General features: G+C 40.4%; 1 protein-coding gene across 18 annotated transcripts in view; it reads right to left on the reverse strand.

Annotated features, from left to right (window-relative positions):
• Positions 1 to 23,834, reverse strand: part of LOC144026350 (teneurin-2-like) — a 269,697-nt gene that overhangs the window by 144,585 nt on the left and 101,278 nt on the right. For 2 of the 18 annotated variants that reach the window (XM_077532994.1, XM_077532993.1), the window contains exon 1: positions 9,833 to 10,162. The exons of the other annotated variants lie outside the window; for them this stretch is intronic. In XM_077532994.1, coding sequence (XP_077389120.1) covers positions 9,833 to 9,884 — 52 coding nt within the window. In that variant the 5' untranslated portion in view covers positions 9,885 to 10,162. Of the gene's footprint in view, positions 1 to 9,832; positions 10,163 to 23,834 lie in introns of those variants that run through there. 18 annotated transcript variants of the gene reach the window in all.

Below are 23,834 nucleotides of genomic sequence, written 5' to 3' on the forward strand. Positions count from 1 at the left end.
CATTATCTCTTGGCATTTTTAAATTTCATTTTTTTATTTTCAATTAGTAGTGGAAATACATATTACAGTTTTCTTAGATGTTTTGGCACATTAGATCAACCAATGGATTTCTGAAATAGCTCACAGCAAATGCAGGTCATTGTTGTGATGCGGATACGAATTTGTGGGCCAAAGAAAGAAGGAAAACTGAACTGTAATTCTTACAGTATTGCTATATAAGGAGATTGTCCCATGTTCACTTTTCTACTTTTTTTTTTTTTTTTTTTTTGTGTGTGTGTGCAATGCAGTGCAGTGCTTTAATTTGCAGTCCCCAACAGTAAAAATCAAATGTGAATCTCATCCATTCTTTTGCAATCAATCTTCCACATGCACGGAGGTGTAACTTTCAATTTAGAATACTGAATTGACAATGTCATCAAAACTTAAGCAGTAGTTCTGTTGCAAACAAGAGCAATTTGACCCGTGTTATCCGACCACAATAACACAAAGACTTGTTGTTCTGAAGGCACAGACATGTTGAGGTACAAACATATTTACTTTGGATTGAATTTACTGAGGATTTTGAGCAAGAAAAACGACATTTGGCATGGACCCATGATGCTTTGCTATTTGTAGGAATTGTTTTGAGAAAATATCACTTGCTGTTTTGCAAATTTCAATTTTGATCTAAGAAATGTACCAAAGCATCTGAGAAAAACTATAATATAGACGTGAATAAACACTTCTAAGGGGAGTCCATTACTCTAAAATTTGCACTGCTGCTGCACATAGTCTCTACGCTTAACAAATAGTGAGTTTTTTTTATGATCAGTCATATTATTGTATGTGCGTGCATGTGTTTCTGAATAGCCGACATGAATAGAATTCTGCGTAGTTGATCAATAGCAATCGACAGCTAGCCTTCACAACGCAAATGGAACCCCACCTGAGCTGGCATTTGGCCAATGCCATCACTGCGGCATCGGGCTGAAAGCGAACGCGCGCGCACACGAGCGCAACACAAACCGACGCACACTTTCAGACATCCATCAGGATGCATTAGTGGAACAAAGGCTGCGAGTCACAACGTGTGTCAATGGGAGAGAAGACAGCTCAAGTCCAACTTTTCACATCGTGACGCATAAACAGGCCGTGAAACATTGTTAATGCGATCAATGAAATCATTTCACGCCGCTTCACTTGGCTCATTTTGTTTCATTGCACGCAAACATATTTCCAATATTACTTTGCAAGAACATCCTACGCGTATGTCCTTGAAAAAAAAAAAAAAAAAAAAAAAATCCTATTGAAGACCTATTTTTGACTTCAAAGTGAAACCGCAAGCTACCTGCGCAAAAGTGCTGCCGTGATGCAACAACTCTCCTGTCTGAGCCGCCGTCCTCAGCCTGTCCCTTAGAATTGGTCTCACATGAACAAGGTAGTGACAGCCGGTGAGGGAAACACTAGCTGGCAGCGTGGAGTGACTCAGTCTGGGGCTGGAGACAGGAAAGCTCTCCTCCTTTCTTAATCACAAAGACCCGAAGAGATGGTTTGTGAGAGGAGGATGGGGAGGGGGAGATTCTACAGAGAGAACGAACAGGATGAGTAAGGGAATTAAGGAAGCATCATGGCTAAAGGGAGAAGAATATTAAAGATGAAGGCAAGTGTTAAGAAAGTGTGGAGGCGACGACGGCAGCGGAAGGTTCACAAGAAGAATGGAACGCGCAACGGTTAGTTGGGTTTCGAGTTTACAAACAACACCGTGATGAGCCAATGACTCACTGCTGTCATCTCCAAAACCCGGAAGGTATAATAAGTCTAACATAGATGAACAATGGCACTTCTAAGACAAAAACTCCTTTCCAACACAAAAGACTGGGATCAATTTTTCACTTGGGCATGACTGTAACTGTGACACTTTCATCCGTCACACAGTTAGCCATAGCATAGATCGATCACTTGCGGTGTTAGTGTTGCATGGCTAACAAATGGGATCACGCCGCGTGTTACTGTTGCAGTGATTGAGGATTTGATGGTTTCTTGCTTCGAGCGAAATTAAAAGGAGAATGAAGATAATGGATGGAGGTGTAAAATACAACTTTTTTTTTTATGTATTATTGTGCAAAGGATTCAAATTAACTCATTCACTCCCAGCCATTTTCATGTTCTATTGCTATAAAAACATGGAACCTACCAAAAGAAAAATGTGTCTCTTCTTTCATCAGGGGAAAAAAAAAAAAAAAAAAAAAAAAAAAAAGTACGGTATATTTTTTATGTTTTTATGTTTTGTATCAATTAGCATTAGAATTAGCTAAGTTTCATCATTATTCACAAACCTGTTGAAAATACTGGGAAAAAGAGCTTGTTGCAACATGGACCTGGTTGATCTGTTATACTTTGCTGCCACCTGCTGGCCATTTTTTTTATTTTTATTTTTAATAATAACTACCATTGCTTTAAGCAACCACTTCAGGTCAGAAACTGCATAAAAGCCTTCATACAAAAACTCTAGCAAACAAAAACCTAAAAAAAAAAAAGTATAAATACGTTTTTGGGAGTGAATGAGTTAAGGGGTGTCAAGCTTTGCTTTTCATTGCATCGCTATTCACAATTTCTGCTAAGCAATGTCCTTTCCAATCCTAACTGGCACATTAGGGCTGGGTATTGCCGCCAACCTCACGATACGATACGTATCACGATACAGGGGCCACGGTACGATACGTATTGCGATACATACGTATCCCACATAAGACACATTTTATTTCATTTTTTTAATTTCATCACAATAATACCGGTGCCGGAATGACGAACTGGTTAAAGTTAAAGTAACTTACGGTCCTAAATTTGATGAATGATGGACCATCAAAATTCAATGACGCGCCCATCTCTGCATAAATGCAGTCTTATGACATTTCTAACCTCTGCTTGGGATTCAAGCTGGATATGAAAAATGCAGCAGTCTGGGTTGACCATTTTCATTAGCGTGATTAGGGGGAAAATGCGGTTGAGGGAACAAGAATAATTCCATAATATCAATAGTGTAACTTATGAGCGTCACTCAATATCAAAATATTGTATAATAACTAGGGATGGGCGAGTACCAATACCAGGTATCGGTATTGGGCCGATACCAGCCTTTTTTTCAAGTACTCGAGTACTCGTGACGCAGACGAGTACAAGCGACCGATGGCAGAAGGGGAAGACGTTAAGTGAGTCCTCCTTGCCTGTAAGTGGCGCTATAGCTTGCAGCAGTTTTTCACCAAAACTTCACCGGTTTGGAAATACTTCAAAATTGTGAATCTTAAACTAAAAGAGGCATTTTTGTGTTTTATTTTGAAGTTAAAACTATTGAAGAGTGACTGTGCTGGTTTTTTTGTCAAAATTAAAGGAAATATATTTGTTTAAAAATATATTTTAGTGATTTTTTTTTATTTGTCAAAATGTACTACTGATATCGGCAGTTGGTTTCAGTATCGGTGAGTACTGAGGGTCTGAGTATCGGTATCGGTCTGAAAAAAAAGTGGTATCGAACATCCCTACTTATGAGCGTCACTCAACATCAAAATATTGTATAATAGCATTTCCTCACTAAAAGGCACTAAGAGAGGATTCAGAGGACCTTTTTCGTTTTACTACTGCTAAATTTAACCTAAAAATCCCATGATGGCAAGCAAACACGCCCTTTAGGATGTGCCGACAGCAGAACGATATCAAAGCAATATGGTTGAAAAGCAAGGATGCATCTTCTCTACATGTCATGTCGCTCTCGATCATCTCGCAGAAAAACGTTAAATATTTCTGAAATATCAGTACGTGTGTCGCCATTCACTTGCTTGAGTGTGAATTAATTGAGAAACCTACTGTTCAAACGTTTAGCTTTTTTTTTTTTTTTTTTTTTTTTTTTTTTCTCTGCGGCGGAATCAAAGTGTGAATTTTTGAGGACCGGCGTTCACACGTCGAGAGTGCAGAAAATGATGAGATGGTGTCAGCCGAGGATGGAGTGGTGCTCGGAGGAATGGGAGGAGTGGGATGTGTTATGGGATAGGTGACACACATGGCGGCGCCACATGCAGATGGCACGCATGGATGAACAGCCAGCGTGGTGAAGCATGAAATCGGCCACCTCGCTGGACCCCCCCCTTCTACCCCCCCCCATCCATACACATACACACTGAGAAAATCAGTCAGCCTGCCAATCCTTTACTCACCCAAATCACCACTGTGAAAATTAAAAACCAACACACGTCCACACAAAACCAAACCCCCGTAACCTCCCAGTATGGTGATGGAAAAATGCATCCGCGGTTATGAGGAGGTTGAGTTTTCAGGAAATTTGACGGAAAACTTTTTCACGTCGACAACATCCATCCTAACAAGTTCCTCATTATTCTGCTACAAACACAAAGATTGTCTTGCTGGCTGAGTGCATTAGCATCAGAGCGATGTAAAACCTCCCACTTGTGCACCCGGTGAGAGACCGGACAGATTGGACATGCAAAAATGATGATCAAGATTTCAACAATGCTCTCTCGCACACACACGTGCGTACATGCATATATAACGACCAGGCTGCATGTATTATAAACAACTGTACAGGTGTTGATGGGCCTGCGCAATAAAGTGTGCCGCATCTGGGAAGGACACGGGGGGGCTGAAAGCAATCTTCCAGTTGACCTTGAGTGGGGAGGACAAAATGTGTGATGGAAGGGGAAAAAAAAAAAAAAGCCAACACGAGGAAAAGGAGCGAAATACATAATCTATCTCCAGCGGCGGCGGGAGCAAATGCTTTTACGGTGATTGAGGACGAATCAACCTCACACGCCGGATAAACTGAAAGCACGGGGAAGCTAATTTTCCTCATGCCGAGCGCAATCGAGAAATTAAAATGAGAAAAATAAAAAAAAATAAAAAGAGAGGGTTGAGAATGTGGATGGCGAAAAGTGGGAGAGGATCAGTGGGTGGAGAGGAAAGTAGAAGCGGCCCAAGTAGGTGGAAGCACAGACGGAGAGCGAGTGAAGCAGACAGAGACAGATGGACGGAGTAAAGAGAGGCAAAGCCAAGAGAGGACAAGAGAGCGGCCTTTGGAGATGACTGTCACTGTTCACTTTCGAGTCGCCGTCGCCTTTTAATGACTCGCGACAAAATTCTCACACTGTGCATGTGTGTGTGGATGACCCACTAGTCTTATATCAGAGATGATTTATTTTTTTTTAACCATCTGGTCCCACACATGCTAATTTGTTTCGCTGTGACACGCACATTTCAATTGCTTTGCTATTCTCCCTCTCTCGTCCATTGTGCTTCCTCCACTCACCTTTCGCTTTCGTGTCCCCCGCTTGGTCCACTAAATTGCTCCCATCTAAGCAGGTGTTTCCTCATACATAGTCCTGATTCACCTCCCGCTCTCCCATATTGACATTTATTTATATGCAATTGCCATACTGCCTCATTAGGGTTTTGGGTGAGCTGGTGCCCATTAGACTTAGACTTGACTTTATTGATCCTTTTGGGATGGCTCCCTCTGGGAAATGTACACGTCCAGCAGCAATGAGAACAGATAATAAAATAAAATAAAAATAATTAAATCAATCAATACATAAGGTAGGACTCCGGTTCGAGTCCAGGCTCCGGCCTTCCTGGGTGGAGTTTGCATGTTCTCCCCGTGCCCGCGTGGGTCATCTCCGGGTACTCCGGCCTCCTCCCACATTCCAAAAGACATGCATGGCAGGTTAATTGGGTGCTCCGAATTGTCCCTACATGTGCTTGTGAGTGTGGATGGTTGTTCGTCTCGGTGTGCCCTGCGATTGGCTGGCGACCGGTCCAGGGTGTACCCCGCCTACTGCCCAGAGCCGGCTGAGATGGGCGCCAGCACCCCTCGCGACCCTTGTGAGGAATAAGCGGTCAAGAAAATGGATGGATGGAATACATAAGGTTATTACACCAGAGATTGAATTAATAATTAATACCACTAATAATAATAAAAATAAAATAAAAAATACAAATTCAACCAATCAATAAATAAGGTTATTACACCAGAGATTGAATTATTAATAATAATAATAATAATAATAATAATAATATTAATAATAATATTAATAATAATAATAATAATAAAATCAATCAATAAATAAGGTTACTACACCGGAGATTGAATTCAATACATTAAAGTACAGTAAAGTGCCATATTTACATTACATTTCAGCTGGCTTTGGGGCGAGAGACGGACGACATCGTGAGGTGAGGTTGCCAGCCAATCGCAGGGCTCATATAGGGCTCATAGTCACACCCACAATTATAATTATATGGACAATTTATAGTCTTCAATAAATCTATTGGGGCGGTACGGTGGCTGACTGGTTAGCACGTCCGCCTCCCAGGGTGTCCCCCGCCTACTGCCCAAAGCCGGCTGAGATAGGCTCCAGCACCGCCCGCGACCATTATGAGGAATAAGCAATCAAGAAAATGGATGGATGGAATACATCTATTGCTTGTTTTTTGATTACATATTATATATAGCTGGCATTGCCCTAAAACCTTGTACCTCCAAAATCATCATTTTTCAGGAGATCACAAAAAAAACCCCGCCATGTTTGTTTGTTCAACCATTAACATTGCATCATCAAAGCGAGCAAGCCATTTTCAACACTTTAGATTGGTCAATAATTCGTAAAAATGACACCAGTACATGTGGAGTGGACTGACCAAAAGTAGAGATTTTGCAAAAATATGAATATTAAATTTCCCACATTGTCACGTATATGAGGTCAGATAGATAGATAGATAGATAGATAGATAGATAGATAGACAGACAGACAGGCAGACAGGCAGACAGACAGACAGACAATCTAGCTAGCTAGCTAGCTAGCTGCTATAGATAGATAGATAGATAGATAGATAGATAGATAGATAGATAGATAGATAGATAGATAGATAGATAGATAGATAGACAGACAGACAGACGTGTATAATATGTGACATATATACATCAGTGCCTAAAAGCACTGCTTTTGGCAGTACAATAGCATATCTATTGATGTAGTACTGTGAAGTGAGTTTCATTATTATCAAGAAAAACCTTTGCAAAATGTCTCGATCAGCTTCTCAAATTCAACTCTTAATGGGCCCAACAAATCTACCTTTATTTGGATTAGGCATTCAAAAATGAATAGGAATAAGAAAGAATGGTGGTCTCTCCTTTTTTTTTTTTTTTTTCTTCCTATGGCTGCACACATCATTCTATTCAATAGAATGTGGCAGGATGTTCAAACAAGTGTCTGAGACAGTGGGGGAGTGAGGTATGAATAGAACGTGTGCACCCTCAGTACCTTAGGAGGCCATTAGGTGGAGCTGGTGCCTGGCAGAGGGAGAGGAAAGGGCAGGATGGACAATTGAAGGAAAGACTTTCCTCCTCTCTTCTCAGTTGTTATCATTCATTTATCTTGCTGAATGAATAAAACGTGTTCATTGTTTTGGATTTTTGTTTTGATTTTGCTCCTGTTGTATTGTGTAAAAATGTACAGTTTTATGACTAAAATAACCTCGAAGGTACCATTATACTGTTTGAAATGATCTGATGTTGAAGTATTGAAATGAAACTTCCATGAAATTCCACCCACCGGCTTATTGCTCCCTTCAACAAAGCTTTCCCATTTTTGTGAGAAGACACACAATCACATACGCACACACCTAGGCGGCATGCACAGATCGCCTTGGCACTGTGCAAAAAAAAAAAAAAAAAAAAAAAAAAGATGGGGAGGAAGGGTGAGGGGCATCCTTTGCCTCGAGGAAGCGCAGGTGACCACAGATGGCGCTCTGTCTGTGTCACTCTCTTTTTATTTATTTTTCCCTCTGTTTTTGTGCCACAGATGGACTCAATCACACCTATTTCTCTCTCACAAGGCCCCTTGGACACATTCTCATTCAGCATTTATACATGTCTGTTTTGTTTAGTGTCACGAACGAGGGTGCTTGATCCATCTGTCTTCATTTACACAACAAGTAAAACTGGAGCACGAGTATAATTCAATGTATTTAATACATGTGACATTTGAGGTAACAAGTGTGGAATCGGGGGGGGTAAGTTGACAGCCAATAGGGCCCACCCACTCTGTAAAATCAGGAAGTGAATCACTGATCTGTCATCTGTCTTCATAGAACACCAAGTCAGGACCCTCCTAATTAGTCTCCATGGATACCACAGGAACTCCTTGGCCTACCACATGCCAATCATGTTCTGTCTGCTGGAGCAATCGAAAAGGAGCATTTGGGGTATCTACCTGGATATGTGTGTGCGTGGCTTTTATTGATAATGTTTGTCAGATAGGCGCATGTGTCAGAGATGGTGAGCGTCTGAATGAGTGGTTTGATTGGATAGTGCAAGACTTCACTTCAAACTCACATCACAGTTGATCCAACTGTAGGTAATAATAATAATAATAATAATAATAATAATAATAATAATAATAATAATAATAAATATTAGGGATGTTCGATACCACTTTTATTCAGACCGATACCGATACTCAGAACCTCAGTACTCACCGATACCAACTGCCGATACCAGTAGTACATTTTGACAAATAAAAAAAAAAAAAAATCACTAAAAGATATTTTTAAACAAATATATTTCCTTTAATTTTGACCCAAAAAAAAAAAAAAACAGCACAGTCACTCTTCAATAGTCTTAAAATGGTGACAACAAGTAATGCATATGCATTTTGTGTAAGTGTAAGTCTGTCAAAATTTCCCAGCCGGCGCACCAAAACATATCGTCTCGTTGCCGTGGAGACAACTTTGGCCCAAATCAGGAACACGAAGCCCATGAGTAGGGATGTTCGATACTTTTTTTTTCAGACCGATACCGATACTCAGACCCTCACTACTCACCGATACCGATACCAGCTGCCGATACCAGTAGTACATTTTGACCAAATATTTTTAAACAAATATATTTCCTTTAATTTTGACAAAAAAACAAACAGCACAGTCACTCTTCAATAGTCTTAACGCTCAAAATAAAACACAAAAATGCTCTTTTTAGTTTAAGATTCACAATTTTGAAGTATTTCCAAACCGGTGAAGTTTTGGTGAAAAACTGCTGCAAGCTAGCGCCACTTACAGGCAAGGAGGACTCACTTAACGTCTCCCCCCTTCTGCCATTGGTCGCTTGTACTTGTCTGCGTCACGAGTACTCGAGTACTTGGAAAAAGGTACTACCTGGTATCGGTACTCGCCCATCCCTAATAAATGTCCCTCTCTAAATGTCAACACTATACTAACAATAAAAATAAAAGTTCAAAACTCGAAGTCCATGTCATCATGTTTGATCCACCTTGAATTAATAAGGCAAATAACTGAAAGTAACCTTGTAAACTGTGGCGCTCACACATGCATAAATTAAATCAAGTGGAAGAGGGCAACCAGAGCCCCATACTTTTCTTGCCATCAGCTACCTGCCACTCATTATAATTACCAGCAACTCAAAAGGTGATCACCACAAAGCTGGGGGGCACAAAAGTGTGCTGATACACACGCACACACACACACACAATTCAGCAACGACTTCAAATGAATGGCCAAACCACACACACACACACTTGCAGGATGTCAACTGACGCTTGGATGACAATCAGAACTTGGAGTACACATCAAAGTGACCGCCACGCACACAAATCGATATACACAAAGCAAAGTTCAACAAAATCAAAAACATGGTTTGACAATTTTTACAAATCCACAGCAGCAGCACATCGCTCGGTCAAGTGAAATCAAGGTTGTATTGTTGCCGACGATATCGTCTGGAGACGCCGCATGTGACCGCCGTATAATGACAAGTGTCTGGGGGGGGTCTTACCTGTCTCGTGAGAGAGGGTCTTTGTTCTTCCCGTGTTGCCTGAGTGATGCATCGCTCTGCACTTTTACCGCTTTCTGATGAACCCTTCTGTCCTCTCCTCCGCTCCGCTCGGCTCTCGTCAGAGAGCCCTTGTCTTATTTCTCAATGTTTGTTGCCCGACGTTTCCCCCCCCGCCGTTCTTCTATTTTCTCCTTCAGGCTTGTTCTGAGGCAAGCTTTTTCGCCTTTGCCAGGAGACTGCGCGTCTTTTTTTTTTTTTTTTGTCCCGCTCTCACTTCTTGTCCTTTTTTGAGCTCAATCCGTCACACATCAAGGTCAAGGCGGGCACGGGGGGGGCGGTGTGGGGGGGGTGGGAGGGGGGGGGGACTAGATGGATGAGGAGACACTGGGAGTGGAGAAGAGAGAGCCTTTCAGCCTGTGGCAGGCAGAGCAGAAGAGAGGGAGAGATGTGGCTGCAGCTCCATCCTCCATCTGGTCACGGCTGAGACTGAGAGCAGACTCATCGCACGCACACTCCCTCCTCTCTCTCTCTTCCTCTCTCTCTCTCTCTCGCTCTCTCTCCCCCATTCTCTACAATCTTGAGGGAGAAAGAGCGACTGTGAGAGCTAATGAGTGAGCCAAAGGGATGGAGAAAAGCACGGGGGAGACAAAAAAAACAAAGGAGTGTTGCTCGGAGGTGACAATGCGAATGTTATGGACCACGGGAGTGTTTTCTGGACAACAACAACGACAACAAAAAAATGTGGTCATGATAGGTTAAGAAATGAGGATGCAATGAGAAGAGCGAGTGATTGAAGATTGCATGAGAGGAACAAGGAAAATAATCTCTCGTGTTCGATGTGCATACGTTCTAAAATAAGCCAACATACAAGAGAACAGAAAAAAAACACTCACTGCAACCTCTAGAGACTTTGTAAACACTGCAATAAAGGGCGGAGAAATCAGCCAGTCATCACTTTTGCCTTTTTACGAGATGATTTTTGTTTTTCATGATCAGATAAATGATGAATAAACTGAACCATTAAAACATTGTCTTACGTGAGGAATTAACAACAAGCCTTCTAAAGCTTTCAAGCGACTCGGAGTCCCCATATAATCCAGCAGAGGGCGGCCATCTAGTCTTATTTCAACCAGCAGGTTTATGTAACTATGAATTCATTAGAATATTTGTACGCTTTATGGAAAAAGAAATGGAACATCAGAGAGAATGTCAAGTAAGTCAACACTAAGTCGGGGATTATGCATTCAGGCAACCCGCTTAAAAAAAAAACACGTCAATTTTTCAGTGCTTGTGACACTGATGTGGATAATGAACCATGAACAGCAGAAGAAGAACGACACAGACCTTTAGGTGGACAGTGATTGAAAACAAGGAGAACAACAATAAACCCACTTTGAACATCTGAAGAAACCACTGAACAAAAGAGTAAGAATTACAACTAGGGATGGGCGAGTACCGATACCAGCCTTTTTTTTCAAGTACTCGAGTACTCGTGACGAGTACAAGCGACCGATGGCAGAGGGGGAAGACGTTAACTCATTTGCTCCCAATAACGTGTAAATACGTTTTTTTTAATGTTGTAAGTGTCCCAAAGACATATTTATACGTTTTTCTGTTTTGTTTTGTTTTTTTATGCTAGAGCATACAGAAGGCTTCTCTGATACAGCTTCTCAACTGCAAAGAACGGTTGCAGAAATGGTAGTTATTACACAAACGGCCAGCAGGTGGCAGCAGAGCAAAGGAGATCAACCAGGGTCATCTAGAAAAAAAAAGCTAAATTACTTTGAATTTTATATAGATTTGTGAAAACTGATGAAACTTAGCTCTCTTCTAATGCTAATTGCTGCAAAACGGAAACAGGTAGAAACATACTTTATTTTCCTGATGAAAGAAGAGACTTTAATCTTTCTTTTGGTATGTTCCATGCTTTTATCGCAATTGAACACAATATTCTGTGGGCCAAAATCCAGTAAAACAGCCGGAATTGCTTCTGTGAAAATGGCTGGGAGTGAATGAGTTAAGTGAGTCCTCCTTGCCCGTAAGTGGCGCTATAGCTTGCAATACTTCAAAATTGTGAATCTTAAACTAAAAAGAGCATTTTTGTGTTTTATTTTGAGCGTTAAGACTATTGAAGAGTGACTGTGCTGTTTATTTTTTTGTGTGTCAAAATTAAAGGAAATATATTTGTTTAAAAATATCTTTTAGTGATTTTTTGTATTTGTCAAAATGTACTACTGGTATCGGCAGTTGGTATCGGTATGGGTGAGTACTGAGGGTCTGAGTATCGGTATCGGTATCGGTCTGAAAAAAAGTGGTATCGAACATCCCTAATTGCAACCATTGAAAAAAAAAAGTGCCACGGCTACAGAAGACCATTGGTAGACCCGTTTTCTACCTCTTCATGTGACATTGCCAGATCTTATCATCTGCAGCGCCCCGGCGTGCGCTTAGGTGGTTTGTATGTGTCAGCACGTACGTGCATGTTCGCACATACGTATGCGGGGATCAAGACCGCCGTCAACACGTACAGTTCCGCTCCCTCGGTGTACGCGCTTGCATACACAGGTGCCGAGACGAGATTTACAGCAGAGGCGGGGCCGAGGGGCGGGGGCGCCGAGGGCGTGGCGGCGGGGGGGGGGATTGCGGCTATGACTTCATCCCAATAAAACTGAGAGTGGCGCCCAGGTAGGCTCAGTGGGGGCACAGGGGGAGCCGGCGGATTTTGAGATGAGGTTTACATCAATTTGTCATGATGAAAAACTCATCCGAGACAGAAACAAATTGCTTTCTTGACAACACCCTGTAATACTCGATCATGCACACATTCACTCTCAGGAGCCTCTGCATGGCACATGTGTATGCGCATGTGCATGCATGTCAACAAAGAGTGATAGATTTTCTTCATCAGGTTGTTCATCATTGCCGCCATTCATCATTATGCCTGCACATAATCCCTATAACCTTTTGTTTGCCTTCTGCATGGGCTAATATAAGACTTTTCCTCCCACTTTCAACAATGACTGGTCAACTTACTGTTTTTACAGTTGTATATATATATGCCACATAATAATTGATTGCTAATTGTTGCTCCCTTTGTTGCAAAGAGTCAAGTTTGTCCAAAAATATTGCCTGTCTACAAAGCAATCATTGTCTGGAACTTTTTTCTCCCGTATGGGAATGCTCGACTATCCCTTATCTCGCCCCCCATTCTCATGTGTAGGGATGGGCGAGCACCGATACCAGGTATCGGTATCGGGCCGATACCAGCCTTTTTCCAAGTACTCGAGAACTCGTGACGCAGACGAGTACAAGCGACCGATGGCAGAGGGGGAAGACGTTAAGTGAGTCCTCCTTGCCTGTAAGTGGCGCTATAGCTTGCAGCAGTTTTTCACCAAAACTTCACCGGTTTGGAAATACTTCATAATTGTGAATCTTAAACTAAAAGAGCATTTTTGTGTTTTATTTTGAACGTTAAGACTATTGAAGAGTGACTGTGCTGTTTTTTTTTGTCAAAATTAAAGGAAATATTTGTTTAAAAATATCTTGTCAAAATGTACTACTGGTATCGGCAGCTGGTATCGGTATCGGTGAGTAGTGAGGGTCTGAGTATCGGTATCGTATCGGTCTGAAAAAAAGTGGTATCAAACATCCCTGCTCATGAGCTTCGGGTTCCTGATTTGGGCCAAGGTTGTCTCCACGGCAATGAGACGATATGTTTTGGCTAGGGGTGTGCCAAAAATCGATTTATAAAAGAATCGAGATTCTCATTTATTAATCGAATCGATATTATTATCCAAAAATAGATTTTATTTAAATTAGAAATGAAGAAGGAGGAGAAAAGGCAGTTGTAGCCCACATGCTGTTTTTGTGGGAAAAGGCACTTACAATACAAAATTAATAAACGTTTAAAAAAAAAAAAAAAAAGACACTTTAATGTCTCTATTTGTCATTTTGTCTTGCAAAGCAGACTGGAGTAGATCATGACAATATTGTCTATATCTGTAAATTGAAGCAGAAATCATTTGTCAATGAAATAATTGTGAATCGAAAATCGTTTGAATCGAGAATCGAAAATTGAATCGAATCGTAGACCCAAAAATCGTAATCGAATCGAATCGTGAACCAGTCAAATATTCCCAGCCCTAATGATGACATTTTGACTCTGGAACTGCTTAATGAAACTTATATCATTTGTCGCAATTTTTTTTTCGAAAAACAAGTAAACCGATGTACGTAAAGTACAAAATGTAACTTTAGCGATTCCACTGTTGCTTGGTGTTTCTTATACTATTCAATCATCTTCAACAGTCAACACTAGCCACCCCCCAAAAATAATTTCCTCAGTGATACTTTTTCTTTGTTTTCTCGCGGTGGCCTTTTCTAACCCTTCACCTGCCTCCTGAACTGAAACACGGAGGAGAAGGGAACGAAGGAGGGACGCAGGGGAGGGAGCGAGAGGGGGATAGATGGAGAGGGAAGGTGTGCTGTAAGGTAGGTGCCCCCTTGGGTTGAACACGGTCATTTGTCATCAGGCTGAAAGCTTAAGAAAAGACTAGTTAACCTTTGCAACGGATCCCCGTGAGACACAGGAATAAACACAGCAAAGCAAAATGCCTCCTCCCGCCGATGTATCAGCAAACACACGCACACACGCATCCTTCCAGCCGGGTTTAAAATGCGCGATCGATAGTGGTGAAAGCATAGCAGAAGAAGCCACCGGCACCCTTTTACAAGTCTTCTCCTCAAGAAAGCTTGGTTGTCGCCAAGGTCCTTTTCCTTCGCTACCTCATCCTCTCCCCATCTTCACGATTCCCACCACCCCAGCCAGAGTAATTAATCACCTTGTGCTAATAAGCTATTAACTAATAACAGACTGACATGCCTCTGCCTGCGCGTGCGCGCGCGCGTCTACGCAAGCGTGTGCGAGTGTCACCGGGGCCACCCTCAACACACTCATGTGATTAATAAGGTTAAGCTCTTATTAGGCGGGGAGCACAAGAAGTAAACCCACAAGCCCCTTGTGCATGCATTAAAAAATTACACAAAATCTCACGTTACTTTCATCAGCATAACTGATGTTGGCTTCATATAAAAACCTGAGTTCAGGAAAAACAAACTAGGGCACGGGAGAAAGAAAGAACTCAATTGCTTCCATACATGTGACCATACATTCTCATTACAGCACCAGCAAGCTGACGCTGTATAATAATCGCATTTCAGCAACGGGAACGAAACGCTGAATTTATTCAGACTACTTTGTCAGCTCAAAGCAACTTCACTTACAAGGCGCTACAAGTGCTGAGAATTTGCATTTCTAGCACTTTTGTCGCCATTTTTCACTTAAATTTAGTTGTTCGATGATTGATTATATCGACTCTTACGATAAACCGAGAAATACATTAATTTAGAAAGAGAAAAAAAAAACAATGGCCTACTCTACATTGTCCTCCCCCGACTTTCACATTTAACTCATTTGCTCCCAATAACGTGTAAATACGTTTTTTTTATGTTTTAAGTGTCCCAAAGACGTATTTATACGTTTTTTTTGTGTTTTTTTTTTTTTTATGCTAGAGCATACAGAAGGTTTTGATGCAGCCTCTCAACTGCAAAGAACGTTTGCAGAAATGGTAGTTATTACACAAACGGCCAGAAGGTGGCAGCAGAGCAAAGGAGATCAACCCGGGCCATGTAGAAAAAAAGCTCAATTACTTAGAATTTTAAATAGATTTGTGAAAACTGACGGAATTTAGCTCTCTTCTAATGCTAATTGCTGCAAAATGGAAACAGATAGAACCATACTTTTTTTCCTGATGAAAGAAGAGATTTTAATCTTTCTTTTGGTAGGTTCCAAGCTTTTATAGCAATTGAACACAATATTCTGTGGGCCTTGCAAAATCAGTCAAAATCCAGTAAAACGGCCGGGAGCGAATGAGTTAAGTACAGTACCATGGACAGCAACACAAATTGGAGCTTTTTTTTATTTTTTTTATTTTTTATTTTTTTTAAAGAAGTGTTCTTCGACCAATGCCCTTGTTTTGGACACACACTGGCGATGCATACAAACACAGGAACAGAATTTGTTTACTTAACTTTAAATAATAACGTAACATTGTGAACGCCACATTGTGCATAAACACTATGTGCAGTCTGTGTGCCATTACAAATATTCACTTCTCCATGTCTCTGACCCAAACAGTGCGTCCCTCTGGAGAACTTTTGCACATATCGAGACTCATTTGCATTCTCCCTTTTCCCTCATTTTTTTTGTTTTTTTTTTGTTTTTGTCTGTGTGTGTGCAGCTTTAGAAGTGAACAGCTGCTTAATGGTCATAGCTCTTCAGAGACGGGACTTTGGGAGGCACATTGGGGGCTGGGGGGCTTGGGGGGGGGGGGGGGGGGGGGGAGCGTCGTTTTGTGAATACGCACACAACACAGACAAATACGCAGGCCGAGGCACACAACAGGTATAGCCTTGATCTGCGCTGTAAGCAAATCGTGACCATTGACCAGATGTTTTCCTTCCCAAAAGTGACATTGTAGCATTTTCACACTGTTTCATTTTACTACAATGGAAAACCAAGTTTGGCACATGCATTTAACTCATTCACTCGCCGCCATTTTCACATTTCGCAATCCCGTTCGCTCCCGGCTGTTTTACTGGATTTTGACTGATTTTGCAAGGCCCACAGAATATTGTGTTTTATGGCTATAAAAGCATGGAACCTATCAAAAGAAAGATTAAAGCCTCTTCTTTCATCAGGAAAAAAAGTATGTTTCTATCTGTTTCCGTTTTGCAGCAATTAGCATTCGAATAGAGCTCAGTTCCATCAGTTTTCACAAATCTATTTAAAATTGTAAGTAATTGAGCTTTTTTTCTACATGGCCCTGGTTGATCTCCTTTGCTCTGCTGCCACCTGCTGGCCGTTTGTGTAATAACTGCCATCTCTGCAACCGTTCTTTGCAGTTGAGAGGCTGCATCAAAGCCTTCTGTATTCTTTAGCATAAAAACAAAAACAAAAAACGTATAAATACGTCTTTGGGACACTTAGAACATTAAAAAAACGTATTTATACGTTATTGGGAGCAAATTAGTTACTAGCCGCCTATATGAGACAAAAAGTGAGGTTTTCGAAAATATCCTGTCGATAGAATGGATATCGATAAAAGAATGTTGCATTTTGACATAGCCGCATGTTCCACAGCAGTAGATTGTGGGCCTAATTCTGTACCAGGCTGATATCATTGACATCTTTGGGCTCTCAGAGCTAAATACATGGATGGCTGCACACAAGAAGCAGTGGAGGGTTTGTGTAATACCTCATTTAAAATCAAAAAGGGGGATTGAAGTTGGATTTTGTGGAGTACAGAAGGTTGAGTGCTTCCTGTAATTAGAATTGCGGCTCAAAATTTTACATTTTTTTGCTTATTTTTTTTTATTGCAGCACAAGAGTCCATGTGCAAAAAGAAAGAAAAGGGTTTAGCAATGTTGCAGCCATTTGACTGCTTGACTCGAGCGAACAACACACGCACACACACAGATGCCAAAGGAAGGGATTTGGCAAAGTCACAAAGAGTAAGAGAAGGGTTATAGCCTGGTAGTGTGAAGCGTGGAGAGCCGTCATGGCACCGATTTGCCCAGCAGGGAAGGGAATGTTTTGCTATTTACATCATCTACCAAGCAGGCCTGTGATTGCTGAGGTGAATCTAGAATTAAATAATACAACTAGACATTTGCAATTTCTGGAGAAATTGCATGTGATGGCTGAATAAAAAAAATACATAAATAAACAACCATGTGAAATGATTTCGAGTGATACTGAATGACATGGAATGAGTTGAAGTTGGAACGGTTTTGATGGGTCTATATGTAGAAACTGGAGGTGAATATGTAAATATTTGGAATTTTGGGGATTTTGAAAATTTCGTGAATGGGAGTAAAAATAAGATGGCTTGAGTGATCTGCACAAGTTGTAATAGTTTGAATCGGTCGAGTAATGTCGAGGGAGGAGCGAATACCGTGGCAGATATCAGGAAATTCAGCATTAACTCATTCACTGGCAGCCATTTTCACATTTCGCAATCCCGTTCGCTCCCGGCTGTTTTACTGGATTTTGACTGATTTTGCAAGGACCACAGAATATTCTATTGCTATAAAAGCATGGAACCTATCAAAAGAAAGATTAAAGTCTCTTATTTCATCAGGAAAAAAAGTATGTTTCTATCTTTTTCCATTTTGCAGCATTTAGCATTAGAAGAGAGCTAAGTTTCAACAGTTTTGACAAATCTATTTAAAATTGTAAGTAATTTAGCTTTTTTTCGACAAGGCCCTGGTTGATCTCCTTTGCTCTGCTGCCACCTGCTGGCCGTTGTGTAATAACTACCATTTCTGCAACCGTTCTTTGCAGTTGAGAGGCTGCATCAAAGCCTCCTGTATGCTCTAGCATAAAAAACAAACAAAGAAAACGTATAAATACGTCCTTGGGACACTTAGAACTTTAAAAACCAAAAAACAAAACAAAACGTATTTATACGTTATTGGGAGTAAAATGAATGGGCAATTTTAGGTGAAAAATGTTGAATTATAGGAAAACTGTGAATTAAAAAAACAACGTGATTTTTCCAAATTCAAATGATTTGAATCAGATGAATTATGTGGAAAGAGAATCACATCAAAAAAGTGGGAGCAATAAAACCATCGGAATAACATATGCCATCAGCCTTCACACAATTATTAATAAAGTAACAAGTAAGTATTATTTTCAAATAATGTTTGCTTCAGTTTTATGGCACAGCCTTCAATAGTATCTCTGGCATGAACTAGAGTTGCAATAAGGTAACATTCGCAAGTAAATCAGGAGAATGTAATGCCGAATAACAAAAGGAGTAAGCCAGAAGACACTTGCTGCAATTAATCCATGCAGCTAATGTGGATATGATTCATGAAAACAATTGTCTCAAAGACAATGATTGCATTTTCCAAATGAACATTCTCTCTTCTGCTACAGCATTTCTAACCATTACTGGAGCATTTAACAAGATATAACAAGAGGACACAAGTAGCTCTAAACTCCCAAACACAGTATTTTTGTTAATTACAGTCCTACATCATAGGTGGCCCCATTTTACAGTATCCATAAGGTTGTTTTTCTTTGTCACTAGAAGAAATATGCTCATAATAGCCACATTATAACCAGTTCATTTTATCTTCAGGCCTCTTACTACCCTTTTATTCCATTTCATCATCTTTCATAAAACTTTCAGCAATTGGATTTTCTTTGTCAAAGTAAGAAGCATATTGATTAAAAAAAAAAAATGTATATCAAACAAAAGAAAACTGAGTAGCTTAATGTCAAAGGTTGAACCATTATGCGCTTGTTACTTGTCAGCGCTCTCCTGAGTCCAATTGTCAATTGATCCCTTTCAAACTTTAAAAGATGAAAAACAAGAATATATTGATATTGACTGAGTTTGAGACAAGATGAACACGGAGTGTTATAAATGTCTTTCACTTTTAAAGAGTGATTCTCGTCTGTCAAAGCAAAATCCAGGATGATTGAGACTCGTAACGGTCACAATGTGGAAAAAAGGTGCTGCAATCAAAAGCATTATTATTAAATGTCAACTCTTTTTGCAAGTGGCCATTTCCATCATCAAGCCAATTCAAACGAAGACGTTGAGATCAATTCAATCCCATGTGGCACCATATCAACAACCGACATTAGCTCGCCATTCATTAACTCATTTTCTCCCAATAATGTGTAAATACATTTAAAAAAAAAAATGTTTTAAGTGTCCAAAGACGTATTCATACGTTTTTTTTGTTTTTGTTTTTTATGCTAGAGCATACAGAAGGCTTTGATTCAGCCTCTCAACTGCAAAGAACGGTTGCAGAAATTGTAGTTATTACACAAACGGCCAGCAGGTGGCAGCAGAGCAAAGGAGATCAACCAGGGCCATCTAGAAAAAAAAAAGCTCAATTACTTACAATTTTAAATAGATTTGTGAAAACTGATGAAACTTAGCTCTCTTCAATTGCTAATTGCTGCAAAATGGAAACAGATAGAAACATACTTTTTTTTCCCTGATGAAAGAAGAGACTTTAATCTTTCTTTTGGTAGGTTCCATGCTTTTATAGCCATTGAACACAATATTCTGTGGGCCTTGCAAAATCAGTCAAAATCTAGTAAAACAGCCGGGAGCGAACGGGATTGCGAAATGTGAAAATGGCGGCGAGTGAATGAGTTAAGTACATCATGTTTAATGTAGGCACATGCGGCATATAGTCAGGTGTGGCTTATGTATGGACAAAATGCTTTTCCCTTTAGAAATGTACTGGGTGCGGCTTATAATCAGGTGCGCCTTATAGTCCAGCAATTACAGTACTTCACAAACTTCTATTAGTTACCATTTAGTTTATGTCTGAGTAGATTCTCAGTCATTACTTTAATTTTAATCTCCTTTTTGTCAGCTTCACCATTGCTAAGCAACTTTTGCCCTACTTTTTGTTTGATCATTTCCTGGGCACTACGTCCTATCTCCAGCATTCCTACGACTCGAACCATTGGTCTGTTAGACAAAATACCCCAAATGCAGTTCAGACGATAGTATGGTGCTGATAATGAGAAGCAGAGTTTGGAGGAATCAATAGGACAAGCAGGGGACATGGGAGCTCGAACATGGAGACAAATGACCTCCCAACATCACAGAATCGGTAAGCCTGCGGAGAGGCGAGTAAATAAAGGCCTGGATTGTCAGGATAAAGAAGGCCTGCCAAATGGTGACCAAGATCAAACAGAAAAAAAAAAATTGATGGGCTTGTAATTTTTGTATTTTCTGCCCTCTAAAGATGATAAATCTCTCTATAGGGATTTTAATCAGACTCCAAACGAAGAACGTACACACAAGCATGGCTGCAACAGACTTGTCACGGCTAAGTAAACAGGCGCAGCACAAACAAACGAAAAGCCTGTGTGAATTGCTTCTCAACATGAAAGATACACACATTCAAAGCCCAAGGAAAAAGTTTTCTTTCATAGCTAAACATCACTTTCAATAATTTGGAGGGACAAGCCCAGAGACGCGCGAGAAGTGAATTCTGAGATTAGTGTGCTTTTGTTCACCAACTAAAGGACAAAGTAGCTGCTTTAAGAAAAAAAAAAACACAAGAAAAACACACACAACCTGTGAGGAGAGAATTCAGCCGTGGAGAGGCGGGCTGCACGCACCGGGGGGTTGCAAATTTGTGCGAGCTCATTGTCTGAATGAATTGTGCATGCTTGAAATAGTTATCTTTAGTCGATAAGTAATTTCAATGTGCGGGCCTTGTAGATCACACAACATTAATTCGTTTCCAATTAGACACGCTTGGATTCTCAGTAAAAACATGAAATTCACAAAAAAAAAAACATAACACAATGTGGGCTAAACCGGAACAATGGGGGCGGGATGTCAAAGTGAGAGGGGTGAAAAAGGGGGCGACAAATGAGTCTGGGTGTTTCTGTCATTATGATACACGAGGAGAGACGGGGCTCCCAATCGGAGATGTGTAAAAATAGGATTGCACCTATCCCCTGACACTTTGCCTGTCTGACCATTTATCCAATCACGGCTCTCTTTCCCAACTCACCCCCCCCCCCCCCCACCCCCCTCCTCCCGCTCTCCTTTCACCTATGACTCTCCTGCTGTTCTCTCATAGCTGTTGCCCTCTGTGTCCTTCCTACCTACTCTTGCTCAGACCAGCAGGTTTTGTTTGGCTTCACTTTACAAAACTGTATTTATTAACCCCTGCAGATCCATAGATCATTGCAGTGGACATGACATATGCACGCCTCTAAACCAATAAAAGGCATCATTTGGATGATGTCAACACTTCTGGCTCATGATTGGATCCGAGCCAACCAATGACAATTGCAAGTTGATTTGCATGATGTTCATTTAAAAAAAAAAAAAATGTTGCATATAACCGCCCCCAATGACAATTATCCACGTTGTTCTTATGTGGGGGGAAAAAAAAAAAAAAAAAAAAAAAAAAATCATGAATGTCCAGCAGAAAAAAAATGCGGGTCTGAAGGGACTAAGTTGGTGAAAACATAGTATTTTTAGTCAAATATATATACAGCTGGTTGGGGGATTGGGAGTGCAGTTTATGTAAAGACAACATGTGCAATCCATATTCAATATAGTTGAAGCACAGGCACTTGAAAACCCTCCTCAATTATGCAAGTCGCATGTAAGGTAGCATTTTGGGAACTAGGGGTGAAACGAGTGCTTGAGTAATTCAGGTGCCTAAATAAATAAATAAAAAAAAATAAAAAAAATAATAAAAAGAACAAAAATGATGTATTTTTTTCTGGGCTAACTTCAAAATAAAATAAAATTAAATAAAATTAAAATACAATAGCCTTCACAGTCTTTTATTTTGGCATTGGCCAAGATCGCAATGATGCTAAGAAATGGCTAGTTAATTATGCCGTCATTGTATGATACGGCACAAGTCTATATGTTAGCGGCTAGGAGCTAACTGCTGGCAGTGAGTGCCTGGCTCGCTACTTCAGTTTAAAGAAGCAAGCTTTGGGTTTTGCTTTCTTTCTTTTCTTCTTTCTCAATGATGTGGAAAAAAGGCTAGTTTGTAATTCACTCCCTATGTTTCAAGGAATAAGATGTGCCTTGAATTGTTTATTACTCACAGTCAACATATAAAAAAAGAAATAAGGTATCCTGCCTTTTATTGCATTTCAAGGTGTGTTTCTAACGTCTTTTTTGACAATTGGCGTTCAGTGTTTTTTGTTATTATAAAATAAATGCAGACAAACTTGTATATATCTTTTTTTTTTTTTTTTTTTCCCTGATCTGTAAAACAATTCAATCCATGACTCAAATCTGTTGTGCGATCTGGACCGTAAGTTTTTCAACCAGTGCACCGCTACACAAATATCAGGTGAAGTAAATGCTAGAAACTATACAATAAGATATTTTAACAATATTATTATTATTGAATCTTCTAAGGTTCGGAACTACAGTGTTCCCACATTTTTCGCGGGTGTTATGTTCCACGCCCAAGATAAACCCCATAAAAAAAGGAATTTTGGACCCAAATACAAATCTACTATATAGTGAATCTGCGATAAGTGAACTGCGAAGTAGCAAGGGGCCACTGTACACTGCATCATAATAGAATAGTGTTAGAAATATTTGAAAACAAATAGATAAACATTATTCAGGATAACAACTACACAGACAAATCCAAAGGAAGGCGACTATTTCCACCACTGTAAAATCTGAATTTATTTCCAGTACGGCTTTGCTTGTTTACAGTACAAATTGCCGTGGCCAGCTAGTATTTACAAGTCAAATGTGGCCCCGCGCTGAATTTTCACTCCAACAAACATTGATTTCAACCAATATTTAAAAGGGAACATATTGTGGAAACTTCTTTTTAATGGCTTGTCTCCCAAGAGTGCCTGCCCAGACCACCAAGTGTGAAATTAAGCAATCAAGTACATCGTTTGTTATCTGTTTCCGAAAACGGGTCTGTGAGCGAGCTGTTCTGCCCTCCTGACCCACTGTTTCATAACAGTAGGTCTCATTTTCATGATAACTCTACAGGTACGTCCTCACCAAGACAGGATTAGCTCAGCTTGTCCATCTGGTGGCTAGTGGCCATCGGGAATTCCGGGAGAATCCCGAACGGTTGGTTCATTCCCGGCCCGAATTGTCACATATCAGGGCCAGTCACCTCTTTATGGGGCTTGCTTTTTCCTCTCCACACTTTGGGCTCTGCTCTATTCAAGTAGCAACACTTAGGCTAAGCCCATGGTTGTCATGGTAACAACAGTGACCAGTCTCCCATTGACCCAACAGTACTGTAGTTCTATACTGTCATTTGACAGAGACAATTTTAAATTGAAAGCATGCACAAGATGTCTCCTTTCAACTGAAATCCATACTCCACTTACAACTACAGTTTTATGATCAACACACATCATTCTGTGCTTGTCAAGCAT

This window comes from Festucalex cinctus, chromosome 9 (genome assembly GCF_051991245.1).
Source record: "Festucalex cinctus isolate MCC-2025b chromosome 9, RoL_Fcin_1.0, whole genome shotgun sequence".
NCBI lineage: Eukaryota > Metazoa > Chordata > Actinopteri > Syngnathiformes > Syngnathidae > Festucalex > Festucalex cinctus.